Source organism: Cheilinus undulatus, linkage group 14 (genome assembly GCF_018320785.1).
Source record: "Cheilinus undulatus linkage group 14, ASM1832078v1, whole genome shotgun sequence".
Classification (NCBI taxonomy): domain Eukaryota; kingdom Metazoa; phylum Chordata; class Actinopteri; order Labriformes; family Labridae; genus Cheilinus; species Cheilinus undulatus.
In genome coordinates, this window is record NC_054878.1 from 19,780,188 (window position 1) to 19,801,794 (window position 21,607).

A 21,607-nucleotide genomic window follows, 5' to 3' on the forward strand; every position below is an offset into this window, starting at 1 on the left:
TGTTAAGCACATTGTTTAATAGTCCATTACGTAAATTGATATTGCTCACTGACTGTTGTCCTTGGCTGCCCACAGTGTGTCAGAGGGAAAGACAGAGTTGTACTTCAAAGGTCCGTAAGGTATGCCATGGCTGGTGTTTGGTGGTCAAGATGTGCCTAAACTTCCCATCTGCTCCACTTCCTTCCACCACAAAAGTCCACCTCTTACACTGCTTAGGTCACAAAATGAGAAATGTGCCATCTAGGGCAGCAGTAGAAGATTATTTTGTTTTAGATTAATCGTTTTGTCTGGTACATTCAAAGTGGTTGTTGTAAAAAAAGGCTGCACATAAGGGGGAAAAAGGGGAGAGCTTTCGGGGGTCCCGTCAAACGGGGGGCTCATGTAGATCAGAAAAATCATGGGCCATTGTAAAGTTAAGCTGTGAAACCATATTTATTATTGTTTAACCAGAATAATAGTCACTCTTATTAGAGCAACAAAAATTAATTTTATTCATTAAGCTGAAGTACAATAATGGCAAATCAATGGTTGCAAAAATAGGTTAAAAATGGCAAATAAGTGGCAAAAAATGGATTTAAAGTGGCTAAACAGTGGCACAAAGCACATGGGTAATGCTCAGTGATGTATATCCCATCCATTCGGTTGAGGTTTATTCCTAATGTCTGTCAATTTGCATGGGAAAGGAGATTTTTTTTCAATTGAGTCAGTCTAGGAGCAGTTCAAAAATTTACTAAGATGGGTTTAAATTGGCATAAATGGCAGGAATAGGTTGAAAATGGCAATATGTGGCAAACATAGGTGAAAAGTGAGAAATAAGTGGCAAAACTAGATTAAAAAGAGGAAAAACGTGGCAAAAAAAATTTAAAGTGGTAAAAAGACGGGTAAATGGGCTACAAGTGGCAAAAAAGTAACTAAGATGGGTTAAAGTGGTAAAACAGTGGCAAAAAGGGATTCAAATGGTTTTAAAGAAGTGGCTAAAATGAGATACAGGTGGCAAAAAAAGTTGCTTAAATGGGGTTAAAACTTTAAAAAAGTGGCGTAAATGGGTGCCCTGTGGCAGAAAGTGGCAAAAAATGTAGTGGTAAAAAAATGGCTAAAATGAGCTGCAAGTGGCACATGAAGTTGTTAAGATGGGTTGAAAGTGACATAAAAGGGGCAGAAGTGGCATTTAATGGCAGCAATCAGTCAAACAATCAAATGTGAAAATTGATTAAAATTTGCAAATAAGGGAACCATATGTTAAAAGTGGCCAAAATTGACAAATACGGGTTAAAAGTGGGGAAAAGGATAATCAGACAAAATCAATTAATGGCTACTTTGGTTTGAACACAAGGTGCGTCTTCCCCTCTGGTTTTGCTTTTCCTCCCTATACTCTCACCTAATGCCTTTACCACAACACTGTCTGACTGCCTTGATGTCACACAACCATCAGCCAATCAGCTCTGAGGACTGAGTGACACTGACACAGGGAGTGTACAGTATCCCTTCCTGTTTCCTGCTGCTACTATGTTGCTCGATGCTGTTCCTCATGTGGACAGAGCTAGTACTAAATTGTGTATTTACCATACATTTTCAACATGCTATTTTACTTTTGCCACATGAAGTCTATTCATAACTAATGAATTTTGGTAACATGCACCTACTAATAACTGGCCCTGAAAAATCAATATTGGTCAACGCTTAAAATGGTCATTCCAGAGGAAATGCATGTCAAGGACATGGCTGCTGTCTCTGAGTGAGCTGTTTCATCTGCACAGTAAAGGGCAGGCTACTGTTTCACGGCGTGGTCTTTACAGCATGTGGCATTGAATTTTTGAATTTTCTTGTAGACTCAGATCTCTTTGAGAGCATAGCATAGAGGCAAGTTCATAGCTGTAGATTATGTAGAGTTGTATTAGATTATGTAAATTCAATGAAAAAAATAACAAAAAGCTAAAGAGAGCAAAAAGAAAGATAAATACGCTTAAATGATATCAGGCAAGTCTTATTATAGTTATACTCAAACATCTCATGGTTTCCTGAAGCTTCTCCTCGTCTTAACAAAGTACAGATGTTCGTAGGGACATAAACAATTAATTCTTATGACCAGCTCCTGGACTGACATTCAATTGAAAAAGATCTCCTTTCCCCTGCAGTTTGAGAGGCATTAGGAATAAAGCTCAACCGAATGGATGGGTCATACATCATTGAGCAATACCCGTGCTGTGCTGTGCCTCTAAAACACAAATTGGATTACCTGTGCACCCACGCGGATCACTAGAATTGGACAGGCACATGCAGGAAACGCACACTCATGCGCCCACAGGCGTATAGATAGAAGTGTATGTGTGTAAAAAGAATGATATAGGCATTATAAACTGTACAAATCCAACGGGGTTTTACTGGGCTTGCAGCAAAGGGCGTCCACACATGCAGCTCTCTTTAAGACACACATGCACACTCAGAGAGCAATTTTTGTACCCCAATAACAAATGCCACATTATTCTGATGTACAGCCGGGGTCCACATCACATAAAGGTTGCCGTGATGGAATCTCCATTTGAAGCTGTCGGCCTTGACACGCAGAATCAGATCCTAAAACTGTTTATGGTGCCATGCAGCCAGACAGCCTGCCTCTCCTCTTGTAAACAATCTACAGGAAGCCGATGATTTATCATCCATGCAGCCAATAAATCAGAATACTCATCTCTCTAAACAACCCATTTCTGGATTCAGAGTTTTTTAAGAAGGCTTCTATTGGTTCATCACAGTCCAGCGGCCACAGCAGGGCCTTCACAGCTCAGATCATCTCTGATGCATCAATAATGCATCCAAAACTTTACAACCAGCCATTAATTGAGCTGTTATTATTATCTGAAACAACACATTAAATCAGCAGCTTACAGGGTTACAACCAGTGTAAATTAAGAAGCTCTTTGTGGAACCTAAAGGTTTTAAAGGCCACAAAAGCTGGTAAAGTAGTGTTTGAACACGAGATGCAGTGATGCTATCTGGACCAGTAAAGGTGTTAATGATCAGGCACATAGACTGAAGTAGATACTGATAGACAAAAAAGTTGGGTTTTTTTGGCATGATTAACAGATATTCTTGCCAGGAATAAAAAAATTGTAAAAAATCAGCAGCAATGGGAGATGCAGAAGAGCAGCTGAAAACAAGAGATGTTCAGAGAGTTGGCACTGTTCCGTCAACAAACAAATCAAACCAAATGATTGATTCAACTTTGCTTTAAAAGACTTTTATTCCATTTGGAAAATTCTCTAAGAAAATAGAAGAGATGTTGACGTTTTTAATGTGGTGTGAACAAGAGGAGAAAGAAACAGCAGAGACAAAAAATAATTGTGTTCTCAGCAAATCAAAAGACAGATTTAAGAGGATGTTTATAAGAGGTGCCCACTGTTTTTCTGTCATTTCTTCACTTTATTTTCCTCTTCCAAAATAATTCTATTTTCTCGAGACCTTCCTTAAACGTGCTGTAATAATGTATTGATTTTTTAAAATGGATAGAGGGTAGTTCCAAACTTTAATTGAAATCTACTTGGCATGTTTCCATACACTTCTTTACACTTCATTCCAATAAATGGAGGAAACATGATTATGAACAATAGTGCTGACACTCTCGAGTCCCCCCCATCGGGGGAGTTTAAAAGATGTTAAAGGGGTGCAAGAATTTGTTTGCTCAGAGGTTTTCAAAATTAGATTTACACATACTCTACTGAAAACAGGAAGTTACATAGCTGGGTAATTTCTTTACTCTTTTTTACTGTGCTAAACCTATATCAACCTCAGATTTTAAGGGAAAAACCTCAATATTTCTCCACAACATTGCCATCGCCAATTTGACAGGAAGTCACCGTAACTCTCATAATAAATATCTAATCTGATTCAAATGCCACATGTATGGTTAAGGTCTGTTCCTCTACCCATTTAAATGTTCTTTTCATGTTTTTTGTTGTTATTGTTTTCTGTTGCGCCATTGGCTGTAGGAAATAACACATCACATCTTTAATTTTACTTAATGAATATCTGTTTTGCCCTCATCAATTCTGCATGTTAGCATCTTGCTTTGGCAGGCTGCCACCCACTGTTGATGAGCAGTACTACCTCATACACAAAACACAACAAACTTATTATTTTACATTAACTGGGAGGATCTACATGACCTTTCTGCTTTGCTGTAAAACACCACACACGTTGCCAACACCCAGAAGTTGCTACGCAGCCATGGTTGTGGCACAACCTGATATGCACTGGTTTGCGAGGGCCCTTCTTTGCTGCTTGCATCCGTAGGTTTCTGGTTGTTTTAAAGCAACTACACTCTAAAGAACTAAAATATACATTGACAACTCAACATGCATGTGCAGGAAACTGCAGGATTTTTGTGATGCTGCAAGTGTCTCTGCTCTTCCCCTATTCACTGCATTCTTCCCCACTCTGCAGCAGAGGAGTGAGACAGAGATCTCATGGTCCTGGAAGTCTTTCTTTACATCCTGACCTGCAGACTTGGTTCTCGTTCACCTGAGTATACTTTACATGCTGTCTTGTTTTTATGTTGTGATATTAGCCTGCATAAAGCGAGCTGTAACAAGAGGGTCTCATTAACTGTTAGCATTTTTAAACATCTTACATTAATCTTTCATATAATTCAAAATAGCTTTTGTTCTTTGATCACTGGAGTCATATGAAGAAGGAAGGGGACAGCTTTAAGTTTGCTGTTATTTCAGGATTCGTTAGCACTGATTCAAAAAGATGGCCATTTTTTTCCTAACCCCCATACCCCAACTCCAAATTGATTGGTTGGTGCATGGGTGTAATTTTATTCAATCAAGTTTTTCTTCGGTTGACTGCAAACCTAGTTATTATGTTTTGCTTAGACACATTAAAATGTCAATTTTGCAAAGCTTCAGAGCCTAATCTCAGCACAAAAATGCAAAAAAGCACTGTACTTTACCTCAGACCCATGTTTTTTCAAAATAATGTTCCAAAAGTAACATACAAGGAGACAGCAGTGTGCCTCCAGATGTTTTTATCTAAACTCTTTTGTATATGTGTTTCATTAAAAATGTAAATTAAATTATTATTATTTTTTTTTTTACTTTAAATGACATGGACCAATACGAACTACTTGTTTTCTTTGAGGGTGAATTCAACTTTTAAGAAAAGTAAATGTGAATAACTTTTTAATGCTTTGCTGGAAATTCCCACCCTACTGCCTCCAGGTTGATAGATGTGCATCCAACAAATAGGTGCTGTTTGGGACTGTTCTTAATCAAATCATGAAAAGCCAAAAACAGCCAAATTAATACTAAGTTGTTACATTGTGTTGAAATGCAGTGGAAGTGAATACTAATGGATAATGGTAGAAGATAGTATGATTTTTTCCCATATAATAATTGGAAAAGTTCCATATCTTTGATCAATCATATCAGGAAAATGAAAGTCTTGCACAGACAAATCTTTACTTGAAAAAATGCACATTTTGTTGTTTTAATTTCCTAAATGCATGACATCATGACATATTTTGTTCAACTGTTGTATTTGTTATTTCTGGAATAAAGCTTTGGGACAGGCCCAGCTCTCATGCACGGACTCCCTGCTGGTTGAAAAGGCCATCTGAAATCTGATGCTAGGCGAGCCGACAGCAGCCTTTGGTCATTGTAATCCCCTCCAGAATAAGATTATCCCAGTGTGGCAACAGTGTGGCAGGGGCGGACAGGGTATTCCCATCAGCTGTGTGTTTAAGACAGAGCCCATTGAACACCTACCACTAATCTCTGTACACAGACACACCCTGACAGCCTGAATATATAAACCCAGTCCCAACTGAGCTTCAGAATCAGTCCTCTGTGAGCCAGTGAAGTCTGTGAAGCGACATCTCAAGCATCAGTGACTCCAGACAAAAATGGACCTCAGATCAACGGCTTCTCTCAAACTGCTGCTGCTGCTGCTGGGCCTCTGCAGAGCTCACCGTGACAATGTAAGTCATACTTCCCTAAATAAAATGGAAAAAGACTGCCTGCACTACATGTATTGCCCACAATCACAAAAATCTTTGAGATAAAACAGAAATGTACTTATTTTTTTTCCCATTTTCCACAGAATCATAGTGCTGATAAAGGTAAGAATGTTTGTTTATGCAACTGCAGCCCAATTTTGCAAACCAAATCTCTGGTATCACACTGTGTATAATAGTGAAAATGGATTTCTATCACTTCTGCTTTGCTTCCATTGATTAGATATCTCAGTGAATACGCTGGACATGGAGGACATTACCTCAACCATTCTGAGGATGAACAATGGTGAGTATTCAAGCATGAGATTACAATGACAGCAAGAGGACATTATCTTTTCTCAATATTAGTGCATGTCGTCTACATTCAGTGATAGAAATCATACATAATAGAACACATCTCTAAAATTACATTCATATTACCTGCTTTGTTTTCATCATATGCTGCCTTCAGAGGCATATATCACTAAGTGAGCTCAACATACGCAGACTGTCTTTGAGTACAATGCCTCAACAAAGCCTGAGTTAACATTAAGGTGGCTATAAATCAGATTCTTAAAACATAAAGTATGGAGAACTGATGATAAGTTCAAAACTGTTTCCCAAAATTACACTGCTGATGCATGGAAAAAGAAGAAGACTGCAGAAAATTATTGTTTAAATGCATGTCAAGTAGATGATTTTATAATCTGACAAACTGTGAGAGCATTCGACCGGGATTGTAGACCAATAATAATTACAAATATTAATATATATAAAGGACTAGTAATTTTCATTCTGATATATGAGGGATCTGACCTCAACTGTTCAGCAGACTAATCACAAACATCCCTAGTTTTGAAAGAGGATTGTATTTTCTCCATCATTACAGTATCGGTAAGTGAAAATTAGCTACTTATTATAATTAGCTGCAATTGGTTACTTTAACTGTGTTGCTTTGGTCTGTGATGTTACAAAAGAAAGTCTGCATCAGGCCTGTTCAGGCCCGGGGGCCACATTCGGCCCAGAACCAACCCCAAAGGCCCAAGACTGTGGTAATGCCAGAGATGCTGAGGGCAACCTGTTTCACAAGTTTTCATAAATTCCCACAGAATTTTAGACCATGAATGCAACACTCCATGTAGCCTAGCAACAGTCTACTTATAATACACTGCGTTGTTTTGAAGTGTGGCTTGCAATGCTGACAGATAGCCCCCCAAAAAGCGAGTATAAAACATGTCCTTTTCAACTGTAACTACAACTGTGCAAATTAGTTTTTCTGCACTTTAAGATATGCCTGGGTAAGATTGACCAAAATTTGTATTTACAGAATATCCTTTTTTATTCTATTTATTCAATTTTATTCGAGTGGAAAAAAATAAAAACATTTCTACTACTTCAGGTCATGTTCAAATACAGCTCTGTTATTGCATGGTTGAAAATTTTGGGAAATTTGGTCATCAAAGATATTGGTGTGCCCTGAGGTTAGACCAGTGTAGCACCACTGATTTAAGCCATACCTCTGAACATAACCTAGTCATGAATTTAGAGCTAGTTTCCTAGACTGAAAAGACCTGGCTTAATCTCCTATCTCACTTCATGCTACCCCTCACTTTTTTTCTCTTACAGGATCCAGAGATTTTCTGCTGGAAGGAGACGTGCTCATCCCAAGAACCAGGAATGCTATGAAGTGCTTTAATAAAGCATATTCCTGCCTCTGGCCCAAGTCTGCAAACGGGAATGTGGAAATCCCTTTCCTTATAAGTAAAAAGTATGGTAGGTATGACTTAAAGAGATACTACAGCAATGGAAGTGGATTGGATTCTGACAGTCACGCAATGCATGGATGCTCTCAACTGTTGTTTTTTTTTTTTTTTTTTTTTTTTTCTAGATGACAGTGAGAGGAGTGAGATTTTGAAAGCAATGAAGGACTTTGAAGACAAAACCTGCATTCGCTTCATTCCACGTGCATCTCAGAGAGTGTATCTGAGCATTGAACCGAGATATGGGTGAGTTATAAAGCATTCAAACGTGCTTAGGAGAAAGTGAAATTAAAAGCAGAGTAAGCATGTTTGTGATTCTGTAAATAAAATAGTTACAACCTTTGAAAAGTTTTCCATCTTCAAAGAGACTCAAAAAACATAGAGAGAGAAAAACAACATATAGGAGATGCAGAATAACTGCAAAAGGTGCAAACAACTACACAGAGATGAAACATACTCAAAATGCCTTCATAAAGATTTGAACCCACTATAAAGAAAAGTGAAACAACCTTGACTATGTAAACATCAATGAAGAAAATCAAAGGAATAACAGAAAGAAGCCAATATTAATGATGTATAAATCCTTACTTTCAGTACTGCAAAAGAATACCAAATGACAGCCTTTTAAAACAACCACAAAAGATACAAAAGGGTAAAAAAGAAATACAAAACAACAATAAAAAGATTTAAAATGATTGAAAAATACAAAAACATGTACCATATCTAAAAAATGTTGGCTAACCACAGAAATAAAACAACTGCAAAGAAGCAAGAAAAGATTGGCAACAATTTTTATCAAGTTGTTTTTCATGCTCAGTTGTTTTCAAGGGGCGTCCTACCTTATAACATGATTGCACTTAAGATAAAGCTTCTACATGCTATTGCTTTAAGACAGCATTTTTTGAGTCCTCTTCTGCATAGGCAAGTCTTATATGAAACGGGCCTTGTATATTAGTGCATAGAAAGGTTTCTTAGAGAAATTGAGTGAGTTGTCTTAAACTGCTGAATAGAAAAAAAATGCTTTTTCACCTATATTAGGGTATAAGACTGCAGGGCAGTGTGCAAACACAGGAGGCACACAGGACAGAGAGAATAAGTCAAAAGATTAATGTCCAATTAAAAATATATACACAACTGGACACTCGAGGTTTATTACATAATTAGCTATACCAAATGGACAAAAGTATTTGGTCACACTTGTTATATATTTAATTCATCTGTTTGAATCAGACCTGCTGCCACAATTCATTTTACAAATTTAAAACTTTTTAAGAGTTTTCTCTGTTGTTTTCTCTGTGTTCTCTGATTCTGTTCTTAGCTAAAAAAAAAAGAATAACGGACAATCTTCTAAAAGAAACAGCATGTGTGGGTTTTAACCATTTAAAGCCAGCTGTATCATATTTGCTCTCTATTTTTTTGTCAGACCTCTATCTAATCAAAATGATCAATAATTTCCTTAAAAACCTTTTGTATGCAATCAGATAAATAATTAAAATGCCCTCTGCTGGATTATTAGTTGGCAAAAATGCTTCTCATATCAAATTTGACACAAAACATATATATGTTAAATATTATGGCAATTCTGATGCAATGAATGTGGAAATTAACCATTGAAATTCAAACAAACATCTAATAACAAGAGCTTTACAAGTAAATATTACAGGCTTGTAGTCAACCAAAGAAAAACGCGGTCAAACTGAAATTAGACCTACACTCCAACCAACTGAACAGTTTATGAAAAAAGCAACAACTGTACTTTATCTCAGCTTAACCAACTCTATCCACTGTTCTCATTGCACCCCCCTGGTAGTCCAAATTAACTTGAAATAAACACAAAAAGCTTTTGGCACCAAAATGAAATACTTTTAACCTCATTATGCTGTTATGTACCAAAATAGCAGCTGATTCAGAAGTGATCTGCCTTCTTCACATGATTTCCATGATCACAGCACAATAACTATCTAGTATTAAACACATCAACTTCATAGTTTCTGTCTTATTTCATAATTATAATAATTAATGGAATTCACTTTTTCCAGCCCACACTAACATAAAAATGTCAAGACAGCATGCAGAGTGTATTAACTGAGGTGAACTGAAAATAAGTCATCTCTTTTTCTCACTCTCTTTCTACTTGATTGCCCACTGCTGCATGCCCCCTCTTTTTCTGTCCCATCAAACAAGATTTTGGTGGGACAAGAGCCCATCAACCACCAGATTGATAGAGATATGACAGGAAATGCAGCTTAGCATTAGTTCAGACAGAAGCCAGGCTACAATCAGCTGACAGCCAGCTGATTGAATTATTGCTATTCTAAATCGATCACAGTTCATTCTCTCAGCAAGGCGGTCCATTTATATATGACTTCTTCTCCTTGATGCCTTCTACACCAACAATCATGCTGCTGGCAAAGCTTCACCTCCACCACCCCAGCCTCCTCCCTCCATAGGCTAAAGCTTTTGTTGCATCCTCCCATGAGGGTTTTACAACTGTGCTCCTAAGAAAGTCAAAGCAGACTTCTTGGCATCTTTTAGCAGAACCTTCAACACCAAGTAAAACTGATCAGTTTTTGCAATGAATGGCTGAATCTGATGAGAGCATTCTTTACTAAAAACCCCTTACACTGCAAGTTTAGCCTCACAACAGCTGCCAAATGGATGCATCTTTAGTCTTCCTGCTATGCTAACCCAAAAAAGGCCCTACTCTTAAACCATCATCATCATGAACAAATAGTGTTGCTGATTATGTGAATTAAATTTATTTATTAATGAAACGTCAAGCTTCATATCCATGACTCTGTCTCACTCTGTCTCTGTTAGCTGCTTCTCCCTACTGGGTCGTGTTGGAGACAAGCAGGTGTTGTCCCTGCAGAGGTTTGGCTGCGTACGTCACGGCATCATCCAGCATGAGCTGCTGCACGCACTGGGTTTCTACCACGAACACACACGCAGCGACCGCGACCAGTATGTCAAAATCAACTGGGAGAACTTACATGACTGTAAGAAAATCACGTCACAGTTCATCATTTATCTAATAATTTAACAGATTAATTGCTTTGACTGTTAAGTTTGTTGTTTTCTCCCCAGATTATGTCTACAACTTCCAAAAGAAAGACTCAAACAATCTCAACACTCCCTATGACTACTCCTCTGTGATGCACTATGGAAGGTAAAGTAAAAAGAAATCTCTATATTTTGGTTAAATGCTAGAGTGAATTAATTATCCCTGAACTAATCATCCTTTTTGCCTGGTCCATATCTGCAGAACTGCCTTTGGAAAGTATGGAGCAGAGACCATAACCCCCATCCCTGATGCCTCTGTTCTCATCGGGCAGAGAGAAGGTCTATCCAAGATCGACATCCTCCGGATCAACAGACTCTACCAGTGCTCAAAACACATCTGACAGAAGATTACTGTAATGTTTACATTCTTAACACCCATGTGACAATAAAACATATTCAATTTCTTTGATCGTTTTGTCATTTACTTAACAGGATTACAGCAGCAATGATGTGCTCTTTGCAGCTGAAGTCCAACAGATATGGGATTTAAAGATTTAGATGTCTTTTAAAAGGCTACTTTCTTACTTAAAGTGTATCTATTTCATGGCTGTGTTAAATACTTGATTCTGCACAGCAACAGTCTGCAGTCCTTCAATAGCATCTGCCATTAAGAAGACAGCAGGCAGTGGTTGTAGATGCTTTGTCTCACTATTTCACCTTCAATTTGTCCAATAAATGTTGTACCATGTTGCACAGCTTTATTCCATACTCAAAAGATGCTACAAAAAGAATGAATGTAATCAGGCTGATTTTGCCTCTGGTGCTCACCTGTGGAGTAAGGACAGGCTGTTAGGTGCACAGCTGATGATGAAGGGGGCAGAAGCCCAGAGTTGGTTGGGTGTGTGCTGAACCCAGAGAATGGGCCCTCCCCTGTTGTGATTTATTGACAGTATCAATGCATGTGTGTTGGATCAGTAGCATTGGTGCTAGCATCCTGACTAACAGTTGTTTCATTTTGGAGAAGAAAAGTATGTAAAGCTATTCATGGGTTCTAATGTTTATCCATGCCACTTTTAAACTGTTTAACCACTGTTCTCACTCATTTTCATCATTTTTTTTCCACTCTTGGCCCTTTCTCTAACCTTTATTTAACTTATTCATAAACCCTTCTAACTACCTCATATGGCCATTTCCTATGTTTTTGCCACATTGGGTGCATTTTTTTTTCAATTGTTTTGCCACCTTTTGCCCATTTTTGCAGCTGATGAATAATTTTTTACCACTTTTTTACTGCTTTTCACCATTTCCCACACATTTTGGCATTGTTGTAACCCATTTTTGCCACTTTTAACCCCTTTTACCACTTTATCACTTTTGAAACCCTGTACTACTTAATCTGGCCATGTTGCATTGTTTTGCCACTTTTAATCCATATTTGCTCTTCACAGCCCAATTTTGCCTTTTCAATCAAGTTTTGCCACTCTGTGCCCATTTTTTCAGCTTGTTCACCACATTTTGTTTCCATTTTTCACCATTTTCCAACCACTTGTGCATTCATGTAATCCATTTTAGCACCCCTTTAACTACTCGATCTGTCCGTTATTGCAACATTTTTGCCACCAATAACTATTTTCACCCCAATTTGTTGTCAATTGTTGCCTTTTAACCCAATTTTGCCAGTTGTTGCCCATTGTTGCCACTGTAAAAAAAATCTTACAACTTTTAAAATGCTATTCACAATTTGACACTCATTTTTGTATTTATGTAACTAATTTTTCCACTTCTTAACCCTTTTAATTGGTTTATCATATTTTATTACCTTTTACAATTGGCAATATTTGTGCCATTTATGCCACTTTAAATGTGTATTTTCCTTTTAAAGCAAAACTTTGCATGTTTAATCAAGTTTGTCTATTTTTGCAGCTGTTGATCCATTTTTTTCCCAAAACTTTTTGAACGCTTTTCAACATTTTTCACCTAGTTCTGCATTTAGGTAACCGATTTTTGCCACTTTTAACCCATTTTGTTTAAATTTCTAGCCAAATTATTCCTGCTTTACCTATTTTTGCCATTCTTCTCCCATTGCTGCTGCTGTTAAACACATTTTCTACCACCCTTTAATTTCCTTCACCTTTATCCTCCCATTTTTTTTCTCTTTTTGTAACCCATTTTGCTTCTTTTAACCTAATTTAAAAGAATACATTGTACTACAGCTTAAATTAACAACTATTTGTTTTTTATTTCTTTGATAAGAGTGGTTATTATTCAGGTTGAAAACCAAACATGGTAATCACAGTTTAACATTTCAATGGACCGTGATTTTGCCGACCTCCATTGGCCTCCCAGTTTGGCTGGGCTCCTGAGGGCTCTCCCTTCCACCACCCTTTACAGGGCGTGTTTGGCAGGAGTGTTAATCAGGCTGTAGTTTCTATGTGAATAGTTTATCTTAAAAAAAAAAAAAAAAAAAAAAAAAAAAAATATTATTATCTCAAAAATTCACTCACTCACACTTTTTCAATTACAAGATAAGAAAATCAGCTGTTGAAACTGTACCCTGCAATGTTTTAATATCATGGTACTTTACTATGATTCTTTTCAGATTGCTAAATGTATACAATCTGAGATAAAAAAAAAAAAAGAAAAAAAACAAAACTTGGGCCTTTAACAAGCTGAATAGAGACTCTTACCTGTCCCGATTAAAATAATGTTTGAGACTTGATGGTGACTGCTGGAAAAGGTTTTAAAAAACAGATCAAAATGGCTATTTTCTTTATTTGTATGTTTTATATGCAGTTGGGTAAACAGATAAGTGGACAGTGATTCACTCAGTCAGGAGTTACACTTTCCAGCAAGGACAAATTCAAGCCAACAAAATAATGAAGTCCTGAGGCTATGCTTGGTTTAATTTCTTGAAATTATCTTCAGCTTAAATATTCAACAAATTAGATGCAATCCTATTAATAAGATGCAGAATGAACACCAAAAACTACAATTCTGATTGATGTCATTAAAAATGTCTTCAATGTTCATTAAATAGAATAAAATATTGAAATCTGTAGCATATTAAACTTTAAAAACGGGTATATTTTTGTTATTCGACAAGTTCTTATCACTTCATAATACTTCAAGCAAGAAAAGTTAGAAAATCTCTGCAAAAGAGATGGATTTAATTAGAAACTACAAAGACTTGAGGCCAAATAATGTGGCAATATCTTTATAATTGAGTTCATTTCCATTTCAGCTCATAGTAATTAAGTTTGGGATTTGTACACTAGTGAATAGTACAGTCATTTATCTGATGTATCAGTGGTAAAGTAAACTCAAAGAGACAAACTTTGCAGGGCCATGTCTCTGCAGAAAGAAATAGATGTGTTAGAAGAAGAGATAAGCCCTTCTTCTACTACCCCAACTCTGCAGAGATGTCCCACGCTCTCACATCTGTAGCGATCAGGTTTTTCATTCTTTAAAAATCCTACGCCAATGTTTTCCTCTTGTGCTCACCCTAGTGAGGGGGAGTCGCATTTAGTAAGAAAGGAGTGGCGAGGGAGTGTCAGGGTGAGATAAGGGAGAAGAAAAAAGCATTAAGTAATGTTCCTCCTTTAATGATGTATGAATGCAAGAACAATCATGACAGCCCTGCATGTATTCCTGGCTTAAATGCAGCTAAAGAGGCCACAACATTAGCCATGTTTTGAGAAAACCAGTGAATCTGTATTTTTCAGATGGACACAGGGCCTTTAATGTTTCATGGAGTAGTTTCAGTTCATATCAATCGTTCTAAGCATGAAATATTTAAGATCTACTTGTTTATTGAAATATTTAACGCTTCAGCTCTATTCCTGCTCCAAGAAGCTCTGAGAGGCTTTTTGGCTGAGTATAAATTAGGGTTTTTCTGCAAATTCTGATGAAATTAAGATTACCAATGAGAGAAAGAGATCCCAGGACTGGAGTACAAACAGACCACAACCGGAACGTACCATGGATAGAAACATTCAATGAAACTGAGTCGAACATTTGAGCTTTTCTTTCACGGTTCACAAGGACACTTCCTTTGTTTTGGTATATCTGAGCCTTATAGAAAACAGCCTCACCTTACGGAGCTTTATTCTATACTACTTGTCAGCACATAGACCTAACTAAATTGACTTCCTGGCTTTAATCTCCAGAGCTGCTATGGTGTGGGCCCAAGAGTCAATCATGTGTCTCATCTCCCCCATATGGCTAGAGATGTAACAATTATTACATTTCATGTCATTACAGTGACAGAAATTTTTGTGTTCATCAATATTATGATGGCACTGTTATAATAAGATGCAAGGCCCGCCATAAGGAGGGATAAGGGGAGAGCTTTCTGGAGCTCAGCCAAATGGGGGGCCCATGGAGGTCAGGAAAATCATGGTTCATTGTAAAGTTTATCTGTGATAACCATGTTTTATTGTTAACCTGAACAGTAACCACTCTTATCAAAGAAATAAAAAATGAATTGTATGTGTTTATGATGTAGTAAAATGTAACCCTTTTCAAAATGTAAACTCCCGTCTTTAAACAGCATTGCTTTTTGCTGATGTTAAAAATGTGGATAAGCACACTAACTGAACTATTCTGAAGGGTAACGTCAGACGTCATAACCAAGCTTTGGTGTGCAACAATGTCAGGAATCCAGAAAATAAGGTAGGAGGAAATGAGACAACTGTAGAAGGAAAATAGTAGAATAATTATAAGGCAAAAGGTGACAATTGGCAAAAAAAAAAAATGTGTTGAAGTTGAAAAAACTGGTGGAAGAAAGAGGTATAAAGTGGTTAGACAGTGAGAAAAAAATGTGTTAAAAGTGGCAAAAAAAAGCTGAAGAAAATCAAAAATGGATGAAAAATGGTGAAAATTGGTTAAAAAGTGGCAGAGATGGGTTAAAAGCAACAACAGCTGATTAAGGGGGCAAAATAGGAAAAAAGTGGCAGCAAAAATGACTGAAAAGGTCCAAACGGTCAACTGTAAGAGACTGATATTAGAAAATGGAAGTGTTTAGGAACAACAGCAACTCAGCCATGAACCAGAAGTCCACGTAAAATCGGGAAGCACGGTTTAACGACTGCTAGGTAGTGTTAATTATGTTGACTAAAAACATGACTGAAAATGTTCATTGACAGTCTTTTTTTCAGGAGATAAACTAGACTAGGACTAGCCAAAAATAGATCGTTGATGACTAAAACTAATTCAAAGTATGTTTATTTTTCGTCAAGACAACTAAAGCTAGACTCAAATGTGATTAAATTTTTCGTCGGACATTCAAAATCATTCATTGTGGAAAAATCTGTCAGAAGTCCATGCAGCTGTAGCTAGTTTACCTCTAACCCGTAGAAAGCAGTGATCCCAGGTTTGGCAGAGTGCATAGAACACACTACCATGAGTTGGTACCAGATTCAGACAAGAGAATAAATGCTTGGACCATAAGTCAAGACTAAAATGTGAGGGATTTTATGGACTAAAATTAGACTAAAATAGGTTTGAGTTTTTGTTGAGTAAAACTAGACAAAGACTGTAAAGGGTAGAAATGACTAAAATGTGACTAAAATTAAAAGGCATTTAATCTAAGGTCTAAGACTGAGACTAAAATTAAAAACAGCTGTCAAAATTAACACTGCTGCTCAGGTGCATAAAAGTCTCCGACGCTCAGCTGATTCCATCACTGAAGAGTTTTAAACTTCCACCAGCAATGATGTAGGCACAAAAACTGTGCAGCAGGAGCTTCTTGGAATTAGTTTCCATAGCCGAGCAGCTGCATGCAAGCCTCATATCACCAAGTCCAGTACCAAATGTCAGAGTGGAGTGGTGTAAAGCATAAAGACGCTGGACTGTGGAGCAGTGGAAACGTACTCTGTAAAGTAAGGAAGCACGCTTCTCTGTTTGGTAGTCAGATGGACAAGCTGAGGTTTAGGGGATGCTGGGAGAATGTTACCTGCCTATCTGCATTGTGCCAACTGTGAAGTTTGCTGGAGGAGGAATAATGATACGGGGCTGTTTTTCAGTGCTTGGGCTAGGCTTCTTACCTCCAGTGAATGGCAATCTTAATGTTTTAGCATACGAAGATATTTTGGACAATGCTATGCTTCCAACTTTGTGCCAAATGTTTGGGGAAGGCCCTTTTCTAGTCCAACATGAAAGTGCCCCAGTGCACAAAGCAAGGACTACAAAGACATGGATTGATAAGTTTGGTGTAGTAGAACTTGACTGGCCTGCACAGAGCTTGACCTTTTTTATTTTTATTGAAATAAATAAATAAATAAATACATAAAAATAACCTCAACCCCATCAGGCACCTTTGGGTTAAACTGGGGTGGAGATTGAGAGCAAGGCCTTCTCGTCCAACGTCAGTGCCTGACCTCATAAATGCTCCACAGAATGTGGAAAGCATTCCAAGACGAGTGGAAACTGTTATTGCTGCAAAAGGGGGGCCGACTCCATATCGCAGAACATGTACTGAACACAATGTTATTACAGTCCCTGTTGGTGTAATGGTCGGGCAGCCACTATTTTCTCCATATAGTGTACTTTCACAATATACCTCTTCCCCTTTTCCATGTTATCCTCCCTCCACCTTCAAACCCCAGCGCCGGCAAAGTGTAGTTGTAATGTTACTAGCCCTATGAAATGAAAGATTTCCATGTTTGCAAACCAACATGAGTCTGCACCTTGATAATTTGTTCCAACTTTCCCCCTTTAGAGGTATTCCCTGCCATGAACCATGTGGTCTGGGGGATACCAGAAGTGGTCATGCTGTCTCTCTTTTGCTAATATCTTAGATTTATGATAAACTCTTACCTCTTGATAATTACTCAGCTGTCAAAACTAAAAATGTTGGGGGAGCATGAGCTTCAGGCAAGTTTAACAGATCAATGGTAGAAAAAAGATGTGCATACTATATGCCCAGTTACTCCTTGTGCCAGGCTGCAGCTTACACAGTTAAATTGATTATACAGTTCATTTCAGGAAATCTTGAGTCTCTGAAATATATCCTTATATAATGTGGACCAGTGTAACAGATGCCATGCATCCTATTATAATTTGGGTCAAAAGCTCTTTTTCAAAAGTCGGACAAATTTTATTTGTCTGACTTTTCATGATTTTAAACAAGGATCCACTATTTTTCTAACAAAGGTTTATTTACAGCCAGAATATATTTCATTGCCATTATCTTTCAGTGCAGAGGAAATGTTCATTGTTCTCGTTTAAAATGGGCAACACTTGTAATTCTGTACTGTGCTAATCTCTCTATCCCTATTAAAAGATTAAAAAAACACAAAGCCAAAGAAGTGTACCACTTTGATTTTTCTATCAAGTATTACTGGCTGTTATCTGGTGAGCTCTGTCTACGAGGCTCTCTGATGCTCTTTGACCAAATTTTAAAGGCCAGTGTGTATGTGACCAGCAGGGTCTCGTGTAGGATGTCTGTTCTAATGAGAGCAGGCCGCGCCAAGCCAAATGCAGTCTGATCCGTGATGTCACTGGTAATATGCTGGCAGGCCTTAACCGCTGGCTGGCTGAGCGGCTCTTACCGCCGCGTTATTAACACAGATCAGTGTACCTGCCTCTCTTCAAACACGATAAGCTTCAACACACAGCTCTGCTTGGTTCACTGCATGAGCTGCCTAATTCCCACCAATAGGAAATTAAAATGTTCCCTCTGAGCACTGCTACCACATTAGTGAGTCCAACCTTGGATGATGTCAGGGTTTTTTGAAGGGATGTTTGCCTCTGACCTTTTGTGGTATATACACTGTAGTAATATAGCAATTACTGTGGCTCTGCAGTTAAATGCATCTACCAACAATGTTTATGATATTATAAATCTATGCTATGGTTAGGGATGTTCCAATTGTGTTGTGTTGTGAAGTAGTTCATAGAATGTGGCTAGTTCTAGCAGTGCAAGCACCATTGGACAAAGCATTTGACCATGATTGTGGGACTGAACTGATGAATAAAATCAAGAATTAGTTTAACTGACTTGTTGCTCTGGTCTTGACTACAAAGAGGTCTAGTTTAACCATTAGGCCGGCCAATCAAACGCATCCTAGCTGTGGAATGTGTATAACTGAAAGAAGAAGGCAGAAGAGAAAAATACTGCAACCACTCATGTCAACATTTGTTTATGCTCAAGCAATGGAGTCATCCTGCAGGACTAAGGATGTTTTTACACTTTTAAAATACCAACAACAACCTTCTTCATTAATGTCCACATCTACAGTGCAACTTGTATGATGGAATGGGCCTGTGCTACCTGGGTGTGGCAGTTTTTGTAGAGACATGGGATCTGATGTGGCTCTGACATGGCTCCACTCACTGATGAGTACCCACATTTACATCTATGTACCCGATTCTACATGAACCATGACTAAGACTTCTTTATCATGCATTCACACTGACTAAATAGATTCAGACTTTGGGGTTAAATGAACTGGGATCAATAATTGGACATGTTACTGGCTAGTACTGCACAATTTGGTCATAATGTCCTATTGCAATATCACTAGACAATATTGCAATTTTGATTACACTAATGGTATCATAAGTTGCTTGATTGTCAAAAAAAATGCAGACAATAATGATAGTTTTGAAGTGTAAAATGCTCAGATCAAAACATGCAAATATTCAGTAGCACAAAAATACAAAACCTTAAGATTTTACATTACTGTTTTCAAAATAACTTCCAAACGGTCTCCTTTGTTGTAAATAAAGGTACTCCTACAAAGTGCAACACATTTAAAAATGTAAAGGCCTAGAAATAAAAAACCTGCATATAAACAATGCATAATGGAATACTAGCTGTAAAAATGTTATGATTCCTCCTCAACTTATCTGTTTACACATTGCAATGGGGGATTTACATGATCTAATTATTCAGAATATTCAAGCTCGACACACATCCACACATTTTTGTCATGTAATCCAAGATCAAGCTCAATGGCATTGCTTTAGTCCTGGCCTTTCAGCCCTGGTGACTCTTAGGGCATCCATAGAATGACCAGGGGCTTGCAGCAATCCTACTGCCCATCCAGACAATATCCTGGGCCATGCTTACTCCCCACATCCACTCTTTACTCTGCCCTAAAGGTGTGGACTGTGTTATTTTATTCAATGGGTTATTTCCCTTGGCCATAGGTAATATGCAAAGACATCCAGAACACAGGGGTTGTGTCAATCCTCCACATCTTCATCCTTAATTTTTCCCTCAAAGATGCCTCAAAACTTCTGTACAGCACTGTATCCTCTGACATGTCTCAAGCTCAACCCTAATCCTTCCCCATCACTGTGCTGGTCTTATTCTCAGATCACTGGCCCTCCTCTTGCTTTATTCATATACTGTTTTTGCCCTTTAAACCAGTGATCATAAAGACAAAAAAAAAAAAAAACTAATTTCAGGCAAAATAAAACTTTAAGTGGGCAAAGTACAACCTGCTTTTAAATTGCTGGCATTTCCAAGCAGCTGCAAATAAAAATTTATGGTAGCTTAGCTAAAAAAATGTAGTGACTAAAAGCCTGTAAATAAAGAATGAAAAGAAGCCAAAACTGCCTTTTTGTATGTTTCAATTCATTTAACAGCAGCTCAGCTAGGAACCACTTTCCAGAGAAGCATAAAAGAAGGGAATTTTGTAATAAGAAATCATAAGTTTGCAGGAAACTGACTTCATTTGTCTTCCTCAGACTGCTTAAAACTCCCTGGATGTAGAAAGTATCTGTGGATTTCATGTGCAGGCTCTTCCATTAAAATCTCATTAGAAAGAGGAAAAAAACAAATCCAGTGTTTTTCATTGTACGGGTATATCAGTTTGGTTTAAGACATACTTGGACAATTATGCAGCTGAATAAACAACATATGGTAGCTTCCCCATGAATATGATTAAGCAGCCTATTACCCAAGCGGAATTTAAAAAGAAACAGACACAGCTCATTTGTTTTTGCAATCAGTGGTGTGCTTCTGCTTTCAAAGCTTGTCCTGGGTCACAAACAAGTCAGCTGTTAAGTGCCCCGTTTTGAGTGAGATGAAAGCGGCGCTCATGGAAAAAACAAGTAAATTTGGTTAAGGAGGCAATCAAACAAAATAACAGATTGGCATACAAATTCTGGGAGACTTTGTTGTTGCCCTGCAGGACCCAGTGGAAACGATTAGCAGGGCTGCTGTGAGATTGAAGGCAAAGCAAAACTCTAACGTGCTATTGTTGAAGCTTTCATGAAGTTTCACTTAGCTTCTTTACAGCAGATCTGAGGAGCCAGAGGAGCCACAGTCAAACTTCTAAGATGTCTGAACCTAGAATAGCGTGCTGACGAGTTTCTGTCTGTTGTCACTGCTTTCTCAAATCTCATGAATATTTCATGCATTGTGTTCCATGATACTGAGATCGTGGCTGACATTACTTAAATAATAAAATAAAAAAAGGGACATTTCAGAAGACAGCAAGATGTGTGAAAAGCAGAGACTCTGCCCAAGAGATTGCAAAGGGAAGGAGCGAGCTCCATGACGTCTGCATCTTTGCAGGCCATGTGGCATTTCGACGCATCGCCATCACGTCTGTGTCAAAGAGAAATGATGCTTTAAAAAGCCCTTTGTAAATGTGTAAATCAGACGCGGGCATTAGTCTACAATCCCTCTGAGCTGTGTTGAGCAGAGCGCCGCCACATCTCTGTTTGTCAGCGCTGAGGAATAGCAGCTGTCGAAAATGATGCGGTCCCATTAGTGACGGAATCCAAGCTGAGACGGAGCCAGACAGAAAGCCGCTGTGGGGACAAGACGATAACAAGGTACTCATTGGAGATGTGAGGGATGGCGTTCAGGCATCACTCTCTATGTGTGTGCGAGGAGGAG

General features: G+C 38.0%; 2 protein-coding genes across 4 annotated transcripts in view; one reads left to right on the forward strand and one right to left on the reverse strand.

Annotated features, from left to right (window-relative positions):
• LOC121521302 (MAM domain-containing glycosylphosphatidylinositol anchor protein 2-like) overlaps positions 1–21,607 on the reverse strand; it is a 326,586-nt gene that overhangs the window by 239,022 nt on the left and 65,957 nt on the right. The gene's annotated exons all lie outside the window — the stretch shown is intronic.
• Positions 5,900–11,153, forward strand: LOC121521303 (low choriolytic enzyme-like). 3 transcript variants are annotated; one of them, XM_041805193.1, is made up of 8 exons: positions 5,900–5,974; positions 6,097–6,115; positions 6,234–6,296; positions 7,616–7,762; positions 7,878–7,995; positions 10,570–10,748; positions 10,837–10,918; positions 11,015–11,153. In XM_041805193.1, the coding sequence occupies exons 1-8, from the start codon at positions 5,900–5,902 to the stop codon at positions 11,151–11,153; spliced, it is 822 nt and encodes a 273-aa protein (XP_041661127.1). The 3 variants fall into 3 exon arrangements, with proteins under 3 accessions (XP_041661127.1, XP_041661128.1, XP_041661126.1); XM_041805194.1 differs by having other exon boundaries at positions 6,243–6,296; XM_041805192.1 differs by lacking the exon at positions 6,097–6,115 and having other exon boundaries at positions 5,900–5,978.